At 40.7% G+C, this 19,117-nt stretch overlaps 1 protein-coding gene across 5 annotated transcripts in view; it reads right to left on the minus strand.

Moving 5' to 3' along the window:
• The window catches only part of LOC111247618 (suppressor of lurcher protein 1-like), a 99,396-nt gene that overhangs the window by 13,757 nt on the left and 66,522 nt on the right, over positions 1-19,117 (minus strand). For 3 of the 5 annotated variants that reach the window (XM_022798764.2, XM_022798770.2, XM_022798769.2), the window contains 6 exons: positions 16,799-16,909; positions 15,765-15,906; positions 12,502-12,627; positions 12,129-12,211; positions 4,686-4,824; positions 4,272-4,359 (listed from right to left, as the gene is read on the minus strand). In XM_022798764.2, coding sequence (XP_022654499.1) covers positions 4,272-4,359; positions 4,686-4,824; positions 12,129-12,211; positions 12,502-12,627; positions 15,765-15,906; positions 16,799-16,909 — 689 coding nt within the window. Of the gene's footprint in view, positions 1-4,271; positions 4,360-4,685; positions 4,825-12,128; positions 12,212-12,501; positions 12,628-15,764; positions 15,907-16,798; positions 16,910-17,036; positions 17,388-17,421; positions 17,516-19,117 lie in introns of those variants that run through there. The other 2 variants (XM_086984440.1, XM_022798775.2) reach the window with 2 other exon arrangements.

The raw sequence follows: 19,117 nt of genomic DNA on the forward strand, positions 1-19,117 counted from the left end.
GCCACTGCTAGCTTACAGCAAAATTAGAAGCACCGCCTTGAATGGAGAATAGCTTTGTTTTCAGTGGCTAGAGGTAATGACTGAAGTCGCAATGAGGCTGCTGAAGAAAGTAGCGGAATTGATTGGCTTGGGGAGCGTGCCAGCAGGAAAGATCTCTTGGTAAGCAAGTGTAATTCACAACCATCCTTGAGCATGAAAGGTTTCTCAGTTGTCTAGGGCGCGTCCTTTCCTATCCCTGACGCCCGTCGTCCGACCAACGTAATTAGAGAAGTTCACTCAAAGCATCGATGGCGCATGACGTACTTTCCTATCACTGTCCTTGTCGCCATATAGACAAGCTCGGTGCGGTGTCCGAAGACGACAACCGACTTTAGTGTTCATTATAAAAAAAGATCTATATTAAAGGAACTAGTTTGCATCGATCATGCATTGTTATATAACCGCGAAATGGAAATTGCCCGTTTATACCTTCAAATAAATCGCTCTAGTAAAGGAAGCGTCCTGTTGTCGAACAGCAAAATGGAATTGGGTGTTGCAATGACCTATTGAGTGCTCGTGTCTATCGCCTATCATTTATGCGTAAAGCGGGCATGCTACCGATACAAACGTGATGATAGCGAGGCGTGGCAAGCAGTGCGTATGCCATAGGAGCATACTTATTGAACAACTATAAGTTTTAAGAGAAAGATTTGATCCTGTCGTACTCCATGGAAATCAGCGCCGATTGAAACAGAGGCGAAAAAGACAAAATATTATAATACTATTCGATATTCCACAGGTAAACATATTTGTACGGGTGTTACCACTTTGTTCTTTTGCCATTTACAACATGAAATAACAGCGACACCCACCCCGTTCATGTCCGGTCTTTTGCAACAAGCACAATGATGTATTGGACGTCAATAAAGCTTAGATTTATATCAGAGACCAAACTCAACCTAGATAGCTGCTTACATTATTTCGGTCATATTTGAGTATTCATGTTATTTTGTCCTCCTCGTCGTTGCGCTGTTTTCTAGATACGCTTGCAGCAGCTCCATTCGTCCTGAACCTGGCGCACGGACGCGACCATTTTCAAAGGACTGACACTATCGTTGAACAGAACACGTACGTTTTTGTCAGGGGTTCGCATACGCTTTACCCAACTGGCATGCGGCAATTGTCAATTCCCATTTTCCGGAATTGGGAAGAACGTCTGTTCATCCATCAGCATGACGAAAACATCGACAGTCCCCTTCTATTATAATTCAATTTAACTCAGGAGATATTTTTACTAGCATGTAACCTTGAGCTGCTGAGCCTGCATTGATAAATACTCGTTTAGGTAGCACACATACAGTAATCAGCCTAACTTCATGAGAACTAAACAAGAACGACCTGCAGTAGTGACGACAAAAACACCATGGTTTATAAGCTAGCCTGCTCCTAGGATATATCTCCTATAAACGAAAATCCTTTACGCTTGCGGCGCTTACTAGGAGTCGAAGACACTGAAAGATTTCGAGATGAGACGTCGTTTAGTTACGTTAACATTTTTTCACATACCTCGCGCCGTTTCAGTCAGTAGGTAATTATGAAACAGGTAAAAAATACCGCACTGTAGCATAATGGCGGCAGAATATCAATATTCGCCGTATAATAACGTCACCGCTACAAAAAGAGCATCTGCCTATATTTGGCTAGCCGTAGCATGAAGACGCCATTAGGCCATCTGAAAGCCGTAACGAGCCTTGCCAAAGAAGGACACTGCCGTTAGTTGCCCTCACAGTGACGTATTGTTATGTCGCTGTAGTGCACGCGCACCTGACGGCTACCTATGGATCTACTTGAAACAAGCAATGAATTGCACGGAGTGCCCACTCGTACGGTAGGAAGAGAAGTCATTCGCAAGAGATGTACGTAATGAAAATCGATGGGCAACGCCGTAACTGTATGAGTCAATGGACCGTTTAGTCTTTCGGATCTATTATGCATGCGCATGATATCAAGTTATGAGGCCTAGCCCTTTCAACTCGCACAAGAGCTCTATCTACAGCGAAAGCTGGCAGATACGAATGTCGCCGTAAATCACGAAACCGGACCTTGGTAGGTTATTATGTTTCCATTGTATTTTTGAAAAATCCTCTTTCAATCGATAGGAATCGTACATAGTACTGTTTTCCTATTAGCTGTCATTAAAGTCCTATGGCGATATTATGCTTGTTACACTTAGATTAACTTTTCTATTTACACAAATTGTGTATAACTTATGTGTCTGTTGTTGAAATCAGGGATCAGAGCTCCGAAGCATGGAGTCGATTATTATATTGAGCTGACAGTTCGAAATTGAAAACTAAATAACATCGAGTCATTGCTCACGAATACGCTACATTATGAGACATCAACGACCGCTGAATGCTATACAAACGTGATCTACGCTGTCAGAAGACGCAAATCGTAAAAACTGCATGCTCGTAGCAAATCGTTCCCACTTGGCCGCACGCCCTAGAGAATCTATAGCTCCAGAAGACCCCATATCGCCTGATCTCAGCAAAACTTCGATCTAAAAAATAGGCCAAAGCTTACAGCGCAACAAAGACGAATTTGCATTATTGCCAATTTCCCATTCAACTAGACCGGACAGATAGAAAGTAGCTCTGCTAAAACCGGCAATCTTTACCTTTAGTGTGTATGGCTCCAACTTCAACTGAGCATTTCCTTTCTCTCTATGTGATCGACCATTGCATCCGCGATTTTAACGTGGAACTAGAGCAGTATCTTTTCTTGGGACAAAATGGGCGATCCTTGTCCCTCTTTGGTGGAGAAATTAACAGTGTAATATAGCGATATTGTAAGCAACATTCGTGACGCAGTAGAATTTCCTTAGAATAAACACATGCTTGCACGGCGTTAGAAACATTGGCGTCCTATTGCTATTTTACTGGTTACAGCATTGTACATACTCAATAATGGTCCTCGATTTGTAACACTTTCATAGTAGATTTTACTCCATATGAGTGAGGTAGGAAAACAGAACCCTTTTTAAAGCGATGACAAGCAAGTCTGTCGGGTTACAGATATACCGAGGCTAGAACCAACAAACATAGAAGAAAAATTATGTATGATGTATCGTAAACAAGAAGCCGACTCCGGTGCCTATAATATTTCGATACTCTGTCCTACAGCGCGACTATTGTTTCGAGCCATAAGATGGATAGGTCTGCTTTATTGGACATATATTTTTCAGTGAACTAAGCTTTCGTTAGTGCGGCTACGCATCTGGGCGCAGCATATATTGAGCAGTTGTGCGTTCTAATCGAGGAGCGTTCGCTTCCCACGCACATGGGCATTTTTAGCGACTCAGAGAAAACAGTCGCTTTCCGTTCCATTCGAGAGCTTCTATAGCTCTCGTGCTTTCCTTTCCTTTTCCCATGAGTGCGTGAGCCTTTAACAAAAAAATAGGGTATCAACTATTGTACCAAGCTTGTACATAGTCGACGCTGCTAGTGACATCTGTATTTTCCACGAACACGTAAACGAGGCAGACGAGTGAATACTCGACGCGACACAAAAGCCATCATACGATACCAAAGGCGCAATGAAGCCGGCAGCCAGTTGATGATATTTAAGAGACAATTATGAATATGTGATACTCCGCGTCTTCATAGAAACTTTGGAATGGCAATCGTATCATTGAATTGGTCAGGTCACTATGTTACATGAAACAACCGAAACGTTCCCTATAGGCATCGTCTGCACCCTAGACATTCGAACTGCGCAATGCTACGTGACAATATGCGAAACACATATTTTTCGACTCAGTGGGTATGGACGATAGTACCGGTGCAAACACCAACGTACAGAAATGTCTTTAATTTACGTAGAGTTCATGTGTAGCTTACAATTAAACCTCGTACTGGCATTGGATGAAGCGCTCGTAACCTCGTTTGTGCTTACCGATCAGAAGTACGCTGGGACGCAATACGCCGCCTAGCTTGCTATGGATCCTGCCCGCCGAGAGAGTCAATTATGATTTTAGGTAGCTGTTACCAGCGTTGGTAATACTGCTGATTAGGTATTCATTCACTTTTAGAATTCAAAGTTTTAGATTTCTTCCAGAGTAGTTATTATATTTTGTTTTTATGGTTGATATTATAGAATATACAAACCGATAGCAGAATAATGCACTCAGCTTTTATTTGAGAACTCGGATAAACGTTGTCGCTTTTCACAAAATTTGAAGCTTTTGGCGTGTCCCCAAGCTAGAAATTCTAACTCTAGAGAGTACTAACCGTATCGAAGGGGCAATGTGTGCCCCCAAAGGACAGGTCGAAGTCCATAAACTCCAAACGAATCCGTTGGCCCTTTGTACCGATGAATCTGAAATAGGGTCACGCGTATACAATCACTGGAAATTCAACAATTGGTACAAAAAACAATCTTCTCTAGCCAGACTTCCATCTTTCCGAGTTTTTGGGACCTTCGACCAAGAGTTAGTTCTCAATATTTTAATACAAGAAACACTTAGGATGAAGCTTCTAACGCATATTAGTACGATTGTACCGTTAGTTTTCCATGACTGCAAATGTATGCTAAGTAAATGTTCAAAAAAAGCAAACGAAGCTACATTGCTAGTTGCAGTATAGCATACCCTTAAGTCATCTACATCGACACACAACTGTTTCCTTTCATGGGGTTACACTTACCTGTATTGACAGTCGAGATTTTTGGGGTACACCCCGGGATAAGTAGGCGAATAAAAGTCGCCCTCGCGCCTTTGCGTTCCATAGATATTAAACGAGCAAATCGCCGATGGCGATGTCGGGGTGCCCACAATAAAACGAGCTGTAAGAAACAAAAAACAAAACAGATTGTGTTCGCATTGAACGATTGCTGACTTCTCGTACGTTTCATTCAGCTTCTTCATACAATGCACCAACTAACTCGAGCAATCGGTGTCGCGTTATTTAGATTTTTCTGTGAAATATCACAGTTATAATTTCTTGAACCCGGCCAACCATTCCTAGTAATATCTATATACATCTTGATCCTCATAATTTAAAGTCCCCAACAACAATTTTGATCAAAGGTTAGCGTTAGTCAATTTAGTTGACGGACTTGTGAAACAGCCCAGGAGAATGAGCCCGAAATGGCAAGAGGGCAACACAAGCTCCGGAAGAAAGTTTCGAAAAGGTCTCTACTAGAAAAAGTTTCTATCGAGATGTCTGTCCGGAGGTTTCGTTCGGTCTACGGTGATTGGAGCCCTCCGGACCGTAACTTTGCATGTTGCCGCTACACATGACACACTTTGGTGGAAAAATGCCGACCCTTACAGTTATTTTCATGGCCGAAATAAACTTTTTTTCATTAGAGTTAGAGTATAATGCTTTGCCCCTATCGATCGCTGCGTAAAAGCTTATATCCGGAGAAACGATTTATTTATCAAGAAGACGTCGATGAAAGCGAGTTGTCACAAACGTCTGGGATTTGTGCTTACACGGAACACACAGTACAGTTGTAAAAGCAAAAATTATGCAGATTTTACCTATTACACAGCGGTTGTACTTTCGTTGAGGGACCAAATGCGTGAACGTTCGCTATTCGTGGTAACTAGCTCCATTCATCGTAGCATTTAAAGGCCATCTTTTTTTTCGTTAAAGCTCAACATTAAAAAAAGAATCGAGTTTGTGCCCACTTGTTTTAACGGCGTTTTCTACTGATGCGCGAGCATTCATTCGTTCGTTGACACAGATTGACCTACAGGGCAGGGCCTTGGTCAGATCGCTACCACTGTCGCCGCAGGATCGGATCACTAAATAGAACGTTAACTCTGCAAACTGGCACACAATTCTTTAAGCTTGTTTCGAGCTAAGATCTTTTCAACTTGAAGCTCCAAGTAGCGCTCGGCTCGGCTTGACCGGCTCTTTACCCCCTTCCCCCGCGCCTTTCCGACAGGGCTGGTGTAGGTTTCGGGAGGGATCGCCTCAGTAACACGCGAATAGACGTACGAAAAGCCACTATGAAACAAGCGCTGTTGAGGACATAAACACAAACAACGATTAAGAAGCTCTCTGTCTATAAAGTACAAAGTACTGGTTTCTCAAAGACCGGATTGTCGGCCTAGTTAACTGGATAAGAAACTACGCTACTGGATAGGAAACTAGATACCGAACGTCCGCGGCTGCATGCAGTTCGCGGTTAACAATGATGAAGCGTTTCGAGGCATGCACACAGGTAGGCTTCGGAAGAGTACGTTTTACACAGCAATTGATAGTTGCCGTTGTAAACAAGATGTACGTCATGGTCACGTTTCGAGGCGTCGCTTCAAAAGGAAATAATGGACACAGCACAAACTGCAGGAATTGGCAGATTGTATATGACAGTAAAATGGCCGAGTGCGTCAACTCTTACATAAACGACCTATCAAAATAGGCCTAGTAACGTCAGCATCAAGGGGATAGGAATTATTGTTAATTTAGCTTTTGCAGTGGTTTCCACTCGATGTTCCGAGGCCATCTTTTGGTCCTAAAAAATAAGCTAATTTTATCCCAATTAATCTTACGTTCATATTAAAGTTTTACCGTTCTACGAGCTCGCTGTCGAATGATTCACTACAGTAACGCTAAATAAGTGTTGCAATAAGGAAAAAAATAAGACGAATATTGATAAGCTCTAGGATAATCAATAGAAATAATCCGGGCCTATAAACAGAACCGCAGTGATCTCTGTGCCATTTAGACAGGCATGCCAAAAGATTGCTGGGAATATTTATTTTTTGCAAAAACTAATCTGAGCTAGTTTTGTTACCAATCGCTAACAGCTTTGATCTGACTTTGTCACCATGAGGCATTCATTATACAAGCAGCCTCCTACATTGTCAACGGTGTGATTGGAAGCAAAACGAAAAATTTCTGCTAAGTGTTAGCTAGCCACTAATATAAGGTACTCGATACGCTCGTCCCACGTGATACAAATAACAACAAATTGTACATCTCTGAGTACGTGGTACGTATAGTGAATAGAGCCATTCTATCAGTGCTAGAACGAATTCTGCTTTGTGAACGGACCGTTTAAGAATTCCCTGTATTAAATACTTGTTAAACCTGTCATCTGATATTTACGTCAGCTCATACTTATAGAATTGTAACGCGTTGATAAATATACTTTCTATTTTAATCCATGACTTCTTACTTCATGATTCGGTCGGATCCTTTTTGTCAGTCACTGCATATTAAAAGCAGTTGGATCGACAAATCGTGCGGATGGCACGGTGCGTGGTCCCGCAATGACAAATAGCAATATCTGCTGAAGGGCTGATAGATTCGAATCTGTAAATTAAATGTTATGGATTAATCCGGAGCTCTTTGGTTTAAGAGAAAAGTTCCTAAGGTTCCAACGCCCTGATTATCTAATAAAAGGCTTTTGCTGGATCACATCGTTGAATCAGTGCGTCGTCCATCGGATTCGCCGTCCACAAAACAGAGTGTATGCCCATCTGAATACACCAATCATTATGTCGAAGACAGCTAGAACACGTCCTTAACGAGGGCATCGCCTTCTTTACCGCCTCTTATCTGTAGCAAGAGAAAAATCTATATTAAGCCAGCTAGCAACTCGAGGTTCAGGTAGACGCTATCTAGCAGTCGACGATGCCAACGTAAGTCTGCACCGCTCAGCATCCAAATCACTGGCTTATGACTCAATATTGATGGCTTTTGCTATGAATAAAGCGACCTAGACAATGTCGCTGGTATGAAATGTTTCCCGGTGGGTGATTGTCGATTCTGATTGCTATTGAAGAGATATGCATCTGTACTCCATTGTTTTTGTTTACTTCGGAAGACGTCATTTCTCAACGGTTTTCCAATTAATTTCACATAGAAAAGGTTCATACTGATAAAGATTTACGTCCTTTCAGCTATAAACCCGATATCTTTAAACGCGTTATGTCTCGTTAAGCGTAGAATTTTTTTTTTGTTCAACATGAAGCGTTTATGTAGCAAACGTCGAAATGCAGAACCTTAACCGTCATCTTAGGCTAGCTGTTCTATCTCTATCTATGATTGGTTAATGGGTTGTTCCGGTTTCCACAAATCAGTCCACCCGACTGTGCAGCGTCTGTGGCTAAAACGGATTGCAAAACGTTTACTTTCTCAAAGCTTCTCAGCTAATACGCCTTAAATGCTGTAGCTCAGATATCGAATTATCCCCTTTTGTTGCAACTGTCTAGTTCGATCTGTATCTCATTCGTATATGTATGCATGTAACGGTGCTAGCAATGAGGATCCTTAGCTAAGAGATGCACACGCTGTGAGCTGACCTAAACCGCAAAAGCTTTGTAAACCTAGAAGTGAGGCTAGGTGTGGAAAACAACGAACAAACTACTAGCATACGGTAAAAAAAGGTAAGCTTGTGCGCCTTATACAAATATGACACGGGTGGGTCTGCGTATACAGGTGAGCTTTTTTACAGGCTCCTGCACGGTCTGGGGAAGTGGCAGTACCTGCGACAACGACGAATCAATGACGAAGCTTCGTCATCTGCTGTCCTAATGGTCTAAGAAGGGAACGGAACACTTCTTCGCCAGACCGTTTTTCTTTCTACCCGCTTGCCAGCGCAATGCCTCTGTTAGCACGAATATAAGCCGTCGCTTGAGCCTCGGTGGCTGACGTTCTATTGTAGCGACATTTTTTATACAAATGGGACTAGTGGGACACGATCTAATCGGGGAAGGAAGCAAAGATTCATCGTACGACTGAAGTGAACGCCCGTGAGAAAAACACGACGACAACGACGAGAGCGAGCACCAACATTAGGAGTGACAATCCAGCGAGAACAACGATAAACGGGAATAGAGGGGCTTCCATCTCCTTAGTCATTGCTTGTCTCCTGTAAAAAGGTATATACATATACTACGTCCTGTAAAATGAAAGTAAAAATGGATTCCTTAAGGAGCGCCGGCCTCAGAACCTTCTTGCTCGCATTTCTATCCAGCTTGATTTCGGTCATTCTAATGTATAGGCTATCGCCGGGTGTTTACCTTGAAGTCATGATCGGTCAGGTTGAAAATCCGGTGCAACACTGGACTGCCATGTCGCGAGCTTGGGCAGCTAATTGCAAGCCGGTCAGTCGCAAGATGAGATGATAAGAGTAATAATGGGAGCAGTCGCCTGGTAGTTTCGTTAGAGAAAGAGCAAAAAAGAAAGCGTAGTCTGAAAGGGATTTTGCGTAAAACAGGAGCGCAGAAACAAACAATGGAGATTCAGACGGCTTAAACATGGCTTTGTGCAACGATGCCCTGGTCCACTCCCTTCTTTTCGTCTCTGCCTTGGCATTTACCGCTCGTCTGCGGGGACTCTACAATGGCTGTTGTTACGTTTCCCAATTACTTAATTTTTCCTCATTGTTTACATCCGTCGCACTAAACCGTGGGAATAAAGGCAATAAATATAATAAATAAAGAAGGAATGACTAGGAGAAGTCAGGCAGGTCACCAAGCTACCTGTGCTTGGTGAGCTGCCTGACTTTTCAATGTGTCGCTATTACATATATCCGTAGTAAACACGATACTGTGGTCTTTATTTTTTTAAAAAGTATGCTTCGATCGCGACTGCAGTTAGTATAGGCTGTACGTATGCCTTTTGTCAGTCGCGGCGAAAACTTGAATTCTGTTTAAATAGAAGAATAAAATGAACAGATTGAGCTAAATGATCAAATTATAGTTTAACGGATATTGAGCCTTCGAATGGAATAGCAACTTTTAAGCGTGTAATGTTCGCTATTCCTGTACCTTTTAGGTAACTAGGATCTCGAAAAAAACCGTCAAAGCTTATTTGCTTTAATTTTCTAAACAATGGAAAAAAAAACCGCTTGCCCCGAGTAAGCCATAGATACGTGCTCGTACAGGAAATTTCATTCTAGTAGATTCTATTATCACAGTGAGCCTTGGACGGAGGTTCCATCTAATATTTTCGCTAATTTTTCGCAACAAGGGATTAAGAGATCGTCTCAGCAGTTCGGCTTGTTTCGCTAATCCTAATATTTACCTCGAAATCCTTTCAAACTTGCTTATTCGTTGCTATAAAAAAGCCCATTTGACAATATCGACACTGCGAGATACACGAAGCGCAAGATATCCAGATCTACTAAGGAAACTGCCATTTTACCGTTAAGGTCTTTGACCCAATGCTTTGTCGAGTTGCATGAAATCTGGCATTAGGAAGTTCGTTTTTTTTTTTGTGGACCGATATTCCCACTGATAGTAAAGTGCACTACATAGGTTTTTGCTTCGCGATTATAAGATTAATATTGCCAGTCCATTTAGGATATTTTTTTTTGTTGATTTCTTGACTAAACGAAACCTGTGGAGAGCCAAATCTAAAAAGAAGAAATAGCGTCTTTTTGATATTCATACAGCTTCTCTTGTATGCTCCTTATAATGTCTCTTTAGGCTGATCTTTAGGTTTAATGACGGTAAATTTTGCAGGAATTTCCCGGTAGGATGCCCGTATGTGGCTCAAATCTCTTTTCAACCGGTCGTTGGCATACCTATCCACGGGGTTCTCATCTAGTTAGGCTTCTACTAAATATTGATATACCTCACTGAACCAAGATACCCCGATCTTTTCTTCAGCCATATCTACAGGACTGCAACTATATCTATCTTAAATTACCAATTCTACCTTAAACATGCTATTTTAGCTAAATTTATTTGTGTTCTAAATTCTAAAGAAACATCTAATAGTCCAGAATTATTCTAATATTTTAAAGCTACACTTCTCTAAATTCATATTTTCACTGCGTAACTAATTTTGCTTAGGAGCGATGCAGTGGACTTCATCAAAAATATGTGTCAGTAATAATCGATTTTAATTATACTTTTGAAAAATAACCAAGAATTTTAGTTTTTTTTTTTTACCAGGCTCAAAGTCAAAAACTCGTCAATATCAAAACGCCATTCGATTAGGATTTAATATTATATATAGAATAATTTTGTGTAGACGCGACGCGCCAAGCATGAAATATGCCAATGTTTACTTCTTTTCAAAATCCATGTCACCTTAACTGAATTGAAAGTCAATTGATACTAGCTGGAACGCTATTATCAAAGTAAACTAGCTTCTATGAAGTAAAATGCCCCAGGGCATTTTCAGCGGTTCATACAACATTGTCTTGCATACAGCTAGGGTGACACTCGGATACCAACCCTTAATGAACACTATGCCTGTTTATCAGAAGCTGTATCAGAAACTGATCCATGTAATGAAGCAAGGCATAACTTAGTGCATCTATAGAAGCTTACGATTTTTCATTGAGATATAAAAACAATTTGGCCTCGGGGCTCTGTTCTGAAATATTCCTTGAAGCCATGTGTTTAGCGTAAGAGATTAAGGTTCACGAATGAGTTTGTGTAGAGATACCTCTTTAGAGCTCGAGCAGAATACGTGAATCTAAAGATACCTGCGTGAAGGGCAATTGGAGACAATGCTGGTGAGATATTGAACGTTTTAAGGTAATTTTAAAACAATATTACTATGTACGGGCTACTTTGACTGACGACCTTCTGCAATTTTTCTGCTAACTCCACAGTCCCATCATTGTAGAACTATGGTTTATCAAATATGTTCTTGTAATCTTGTTAACTGTTAGTTTGGAAAATTCGGATCAACAGTTCTGCCAGGCGGCAGCGACATAATCTGCAATCCCTTCAAATGATATATCCAAATAATAGCAATAATCCTAATATCCGAATATATAGCATTACTTTTTTTTGGCGTCTACTATAACAACAAGTGCCTTTTGCGTCAAAATATCCAAAACGAAAGCGACAAGGCCACACTTGGCCCGTTTTTCCCGATTACACACCCTGGCCATAAATGAAACACTTTTTTTTTATAGACCTAGATGGTATATGTACATATATCAATTCCGTCAATCAAAATCCTGTCTCTTCTTTTTAATTACATGTTTTTTTAACAGAACTTGCTTTTGCTACTTTTAAAAGTGTCAACTATATATGTCTGGTATATGTCAACTACACAGTTGACACATGAGCGATACGACTCTACAAATGGTGATTCTACGATGTTAGTGCCCTTTTTTTTTTTATAGGAAGGGTCATCTTGGTAAGCAAGGCCGTTAAAACTCACAAGCATTGATGAACTCGTACGTTCCGCGGAACACGTTGACAGTGTCGTTAGGGAAATCGGTGTAGAAGCTGATGACTAGTGTCCTGGTTAAGTTACCATCGTGTATGCCATCATAAGTGACAATTAGCCGTCCGTCGAAAGCGTAATCAAACAACAACAACGACGTTTATACTATTAGAACACAGAAATTATGAAGATGTACTATATGGCTACATAAATCATTGATCTATACATTTGATTTGACTTGGCGCGCCAGATATTCTCTTGCCGTTGAAAAAAGTTACTTTTATAATTAGGAACTACATAGATGTAGTGGCTTTAGATATGGCACAAAGGGTCTATTTAGAACAGAAAGGAAACGGTCGAATTTTACCTGTAAACGGATATCCTCCGTCGGGGGTAGATTCTTCCGCAAAAGCGTCCACCGAACGGCGAGCTGATCAGCTCAGCCGATGGGTCCTGCACCTCACTATAAATGTCGATGTACTCGTGGTTACATCTGTAATTGATAACGAAAACCATTTCCTTCATTCGTTTACTAGCGTTAAACGTGAACAACAACACCGAAGTAGTGCATTCCGAGTGGAATAAGGCTGGAATATCGGCAAACCCTTATACTGTCGAAGGCGACGTACGAAACTTCGGAAGCCAGGTAATTTGTGCTGGGATAGTTTCGTTCAAAATGAATACTAGACACATAGCCTGCCAATGGGGAATGGAACAAGTAGATGAAAAGTAGCCATGTCATTTAGGTTTGCAGCATGTAGCAAAGAAAAAAAGGTAACCCATAAAAATCTAAACCTAAAGGTCATCTATGGAAACAGCATCATCGAAGGTTTATACCGAAATGTATTGATTTCGGCCTCTTCATCTGCACAAATTCATTTTCACAAAATTAGGTACCACAAAATCTGTTCCATCTTCTGAAATCTAGAAACAGCTCAGGATCAGGTTTCGAAGTGTATTCAGGTTCACTCCTTCCGCGGAGTCTGGGCCTTTAGTATATGATAACTATGAGTTCTTTAGAAAGGTAGAAAAGCCTATCGTTTTGACCTTGCAAAAAGGATGAAGCAAACGGCATATGAGACAGTGTTCTCTCAATATATCTGAGTTTCTTCGAAAAAAAGATCTCCGACCATTGGAAAGTTCGACATTGAATTTGTAGATTTGTACTTAACAACGCTGGCTGTAGCAAAATACGCTACATGCCGCATATAGGAAAAGCTCGTCTCAGGCGCCGTGTTTCGAATTTGGTAAACCTATGCTTTGGTATCTTTCCTAACACGGATACTGTTTTGCGTCACTGTTGCCCTTTTAGGAGTTGCCACTTATCAATATTGTACGCTGCCCGCATCGATTGGTCAGCCACAGGGCTAGGCCTTTTGTCTATTCGGAACGGTTTAGTCTTATATTATCCAACTGGGCATAAATTTGTACATAGTTCTAACGTAAAATAACTAAACCAAGAATGGAAAGAACCATGGAATCTTGTTACCAGTGCAAGGGTGTTTTAAGCGTGGCTATAAGCCCGCTAATGCTATATGGCCAAACTTGTTTCTACCATACACCTGAAGCTTTCTAAAGTGTACGCTCATCTAGGACAGGTTACCACGTCAGCTTTGACACATGTTACAGCACAGCGTCCGTGATAAATTTTCAAAATGAAGGCTCACGGTGATTAGATTTAACCCAATGTAACAATGGTTTATCTAGAGATTTCGAAGCCCCCCTGCATAAATCCCATACCTTAGCCAGCTATAAAACTCCTCTGCTTTAGGCGTTAAGTAACTCGAACACCAGGCTGAAATAAGTATCGACTCGCGTCGTGAATACGTAACTAATAGAGTTTAGTGATACGGACAATGTAAGAGCGGGTTGATCAACGTAAACCATGAGATCTGCAACGAATTACTATTGCTATGGGCAACCCCCCATTGTCGTTCGCTTTTTCTGGGATAGGCTTCGCGGGTATGAATTTCTCTGTAGAAGTGCTAAAAAAGGAAAGAGTTTTCTATTATCTATACTCCGATGGCGTTTAGGCCGATGTCAATCCTACACACTTTTTATTCTCTCGTATATTTTTCTATATTTTGTTGCATATATCCAGATGTATATGTCTCATATCAGTTCGTAAGTTCCATAAGAAAATTGTGGTGACAGACATGCGACAGGGCGAATGAAAAGAGATAAGTTTCAAAGTGTTTGGTAGACCCTTGAAATTCCTTCTTTTGGATGATGGCCGATTGTTGATAAAATGTTTCCCCGCGATTCAGCTGTTACATTTGACCACTTCGTTTGTCAAAGCCTGCCTCTGTACCAGTGCCACAAATCGAATCTGCTGCTATCGTATCGGTCAAATTTGTGACTGACTTTACCACTGAGTGGGCCTGCAGGTACTTTATCGATTGGTATGAGCTGCAGGCAATATGCAAATCACGAACTCTTGTTTTTTTTGCATACAGCAATCTAAGTGTGCGATTTGACCAGATCCATAAAAAGTTTCATACTTTAGTCTTTTTTTTTGCTGGTAAATTAAAAACTAAAACTTCGCGAAGAAACTAGATTCATTGTAACTACGAAGATATGAAAGAAGAGCGGCTACGGTTCCTCATACAACATGCCCGCTATGACCGATAATAACAACATATGGAAATTAAGCAAAATCAGCTTTGCTTTTGTTGAAAAAGCACTTCGGATACCAGAATTCGGTGAAATTGCATCGTCTGAACAATATGTTCTAGACTTTTCTTTGTAGTCGACGTATTTCAACCAATAATCCTACTCCTTTTTTTGGAATTCACATAAGATTCTCCTATTCAATCTGCAACATGTAAAGGCTTTCAGTGGTTTTTTTTTTTAATATATATATAAATCTAGGTATGACAAGCGCAAATAGATTCGGCTTGCAACACTAACTGGACATATGAGCAGCTTCTGATAAATTACGAAAGAGGGCGCTGCGCCAGGAAGCGGTCGGTGCGTCTCGCTACCTTCTAGATAAAATTGAAAGTAATCAGATTCACGGATGGTACCGTCGGCTGGTTGGTTCATAGAACATTACACTGAACCCAACCAGCCAGCCAGCCAGCCAGCCAGCAAAAGTAAATTATAGAACAATAAACAAGTCATTATAGACGAGGCATGGCTAAACTTTTATCGCTAGCTGTTAAGGTAGCAGGCAAAAAAATAGCGACGCTGTAAAAAGAAGTTGAGTTTGATGAGGTGCCAAATAGGTTCGGCCGTAAGGTGATGATACTTTCTTATAATGGACCTCAAAGACATCTGTTGCTGAAACAGTCAATGCAGACTTTTATCTCGAATAGTTCATTAAAGGACTTATGAATCGTCTATACGGCAATCCGAAGCACGCAGTCTAACTACCTGATGATAACGCCAGGCCTCATCGCAATGCCTCAATTAGTTTCTTGATTGCGTAAACGAATACCCAACGTTGGCTTTAACTCACTTATGCTTTCGACCAAGGTTTATACGATCACGGAGCTTTGTATGCCCTAAAATCGACAACCGGTAGGTAAGGATATATATATATGTAGATTGTTTTTTTCACTTCCAGTTATGGGGTTACTTTAAGTTGATTAAGAAGTTGTGTTTTCTTTTTGATGAGTTATCACTTACTCGGGCGGCGAACCCCTAACCCGGAAAGTAGTAAATGTTACGTCCACCCGTTCTCCTGGCTGCGCGATGAATGTATAAATGCATTGGCGCGCCCTGCTACCTAAACCTCCAGAGCCTGCACCGCCTACGCTATTTGATCCACCTGAAATGAACACATCAACGAATGATTCCAATTACTGAGAGTGGCACTTTTTCTCTCACCAGTGCCGTTTTTTTTTTGGATATAAAAAAAAGTTATTATCTTTAGTAGAATCTTAATTGAACTATAGATATTAAGAAAAAAAAACCGTTTATGAAATAAGAAAATAAAGAGACACTGGCTATTATGACAACTAACTTATGTCAGGAAGAAAACTAAGGGAGTAATCATTCAATCGACCGGTGTTTCACTGCAATCTCTAAAAGTAAAAATTTACGCTCGAACAAGCACAACAAATAGATGCCGTTGCGACTGTTAAATAAAGCTGAAAAATATCAATTCCTTTCTGATTTATAAACGAAGTGGCTTAAACAAAAACTTCAAGTTCAAATGAAAGTTTATCTCTCTTTTAAATTGTAGATCACTTAGTCTAATAGGAACTAACAACAAACGAAAACAGTATTCCCGTAAGCTAGCCCAACGTTCATTCTATTAGTTTTGACAGAACGAATAACAAATGGCCGAACCTTGGTGTTTTTCTTGTATTTTATTCAAACTATGAGCATATGCATACAAGGTTCTAAATGCGTTTATCCCTTTAACAATCAGCTTTAATAACATCTTTAATAACCCCTTTAATATCATCAGACTGACTATTGTTTGAATCGTGCCAACGTCAATATGACATAGCTAGCAAGCAATAAGAGACACATTATTAAAGAGAAAATCTATTATTACAGATAGTTTTACTTCTGCGATCTGACTCAATTAGATGGAAGCAGCTTTTCATTCCTTTATTTATTTATTTTTTTTTTTTAGGGTTTTTAGATTCTGCTAAAGAACGCGTCAGTACGAGCTTATCTACCCTTCAAGCATAATTAACAATACAACGTACCGTTGGTGCTAGTGGGTATCGTCGGCCCGCTACTTATAATGTCCATGTGCGGGGCGGAAAAGGTGCCATTACGTGCGCCCTCTGGAGTCGAAATGAACATGCGGTCACACTCTGCAAATAGAGATAGGGCCAAACAATGAGAAAGAAACATATTTAACAAAGTTAATATTAATATAATCATCATCGATATATACACAGGGCTGTAGGACATCTGCGTATTACATCTGCTTATCCTTACCACTCTAGCCAACAATGAGACTTTGCCACCCAAGGATTTGACACTGAACGTATAACATTCTTTTAAAATTTTCTTCTTTTTCAATTCATTTAGCCACGGGTCTCTGTGGTTTAATTGTAAGATTCTAGCGAAAACAGGCGATCTTTATCAGCTTCTATCTTTGTAAGATTCGATCACGGGGAAATCTACCATACTCACTACTACTACGAACAACTACAATTTATCGATTATCAATGACCCGATATAATTTCCACCATATAATACGCAGTCAAATATGTCATTCGTTTGATAAGAAACTTCTCGGTAGATACTGCTATACAGGCGGCTAGCTATACGTTAACGTGTGAATTCTACGCTAGTATCTGCAATATGTAAACATTGTTACGGATAGATGTTTTGCACGGCGAGTCGGGACGACGAGCACCGGAAACAGTGGGCGACCTTTCCACGAAAATGGGCCGCATTCAACACATACGACGAGCTTTGAGGAAAGGGCTCATGTAAGATATTGATCACATTCGCGATATTCTAAGTCCCGATCAGCCTTTGATGGTATCGTTGGCCGAGCTAGTCGAAGGTAGATCGGTTAGAATGAGTATTACGTAGCAGCGTGAGGAGAGTGTACAACTCGAGCCACCTATCCTCAGGTTTTCAAAGGCCACTTTTCCAGTTTGCAATCTGCCACTCCCCCTCACTGCACCAATGTGGGATTTCCAAGCTACTGATATAGGGCAACAAAACTATGAACCTTTCATTGGTACTGTGAAAACAAGACCTGCTTAGAGTAGCTAGACCAAGATACGGATACAATAGCGGGTCGGCTGGGTATCGCGGGAAATAACAGCATTAAATTTATACGACACGTGAGCCAAAAAGACACCTCGATATTGTCGTGAATTTCAATAAAGCACGGTTTTGGTGAGCTAATACCAATCGAATACTTTCCACGCAACATACTGAAACCACTGTGTGACACTTAAGGACATTATAGGAAGACGTGTAAAGTTCGCCTAGAAAAAGAAAACAGATTCCTCTAAGCATTGTCTTGACTGAAAGTTCGTAGTGAAAAGCACGTAGATAACTACGTGCTACTTTATACAAAAAAGAATTTATTCAGCACGCTCGTAAAGAAAAAGAAGATGAATTTTTCCATCAGAGTTGGTTGTTTACATGGCTCTATCTAATCTTCTCTGTAGCCTCTAAGCCACCGAACGATCACTTCAGCGCTGGTCAGATGGACATCGTTGTATTAGACAGGGCCCTTGGGAATACATTGGACGTTGCACTAGCAAGCACACGGCTCACTAGCACTTTTAGGACCAGGTTCCAGCTAGCCGAATGACATTGTTTGGTAACTTCAGTGACGCGAACTTAATGAAACGACAACATAAGGCTCTATCGAGATCTGTTGAATCCCTCAATTTCTATATTTTCTCTATTTCTATAATACACAGGTGCAAATAGCTAACTATAGGGTTTTTTTATTTGAAAGTACGTGTGACTATAGTGCCAGAAACAACAGACTAATAGCATACTGACCAATACTATCATCCGCCAGTGGCCAACATTTACAGTATTTGTTGGAACTTATAGGTTCAAATATATATAATCTTCGCATGTCGTTAAGGCCATCTGCACTTCGGACAGTGCATGACTTCGGTGACGCCGTTTGTTTTTATGTCGTTCCATGCTTTTTTTATACGTGATCTTTATGTTTGACACATATGTTACCAAGGCTTGTCAAAGGCCCTCAAGTGAGCCTGTTAATAGTTCAACAATGTCCCTCAGGTGTATGGGCTTTACAAAGAAGCGACGGTTTAATAGATTCCAAATCTCCATGCATATATTTTGAGACTAAAAATAGTTTTAAATTGCTCTATTATCATTTTGCCAATACGTTCCAGGCAGTTGTTCTCGATTTCTTTCAAAAAAGGAGGGCATTAGACCCTTAAAACTTTCTCGTTACCCAAATCCACCTTGAACCATTGTAGCAGATCTGAATGTTGCCGAACACGAACAATTGGCCTTCCGTGACTTTTACGATTCGAAAAGCGGAAGATTTATAGCACTTGATATATATA

This window comes from Varroa destructor, unplaced genomic scaffold (genome assembly GCF_002443255.2).
Source record: "Varroa destructor unplaced genomic scaffold, Vdes_3.0 BEIS01000003.1, whole genome shotgun sequence".
NCBI classification, from domain to species: Eukaryota; Metazoa; Arthropoda; class Arachnida; order Mesostigmata; family Varroidae; genus Varroa; species Varroa destructor.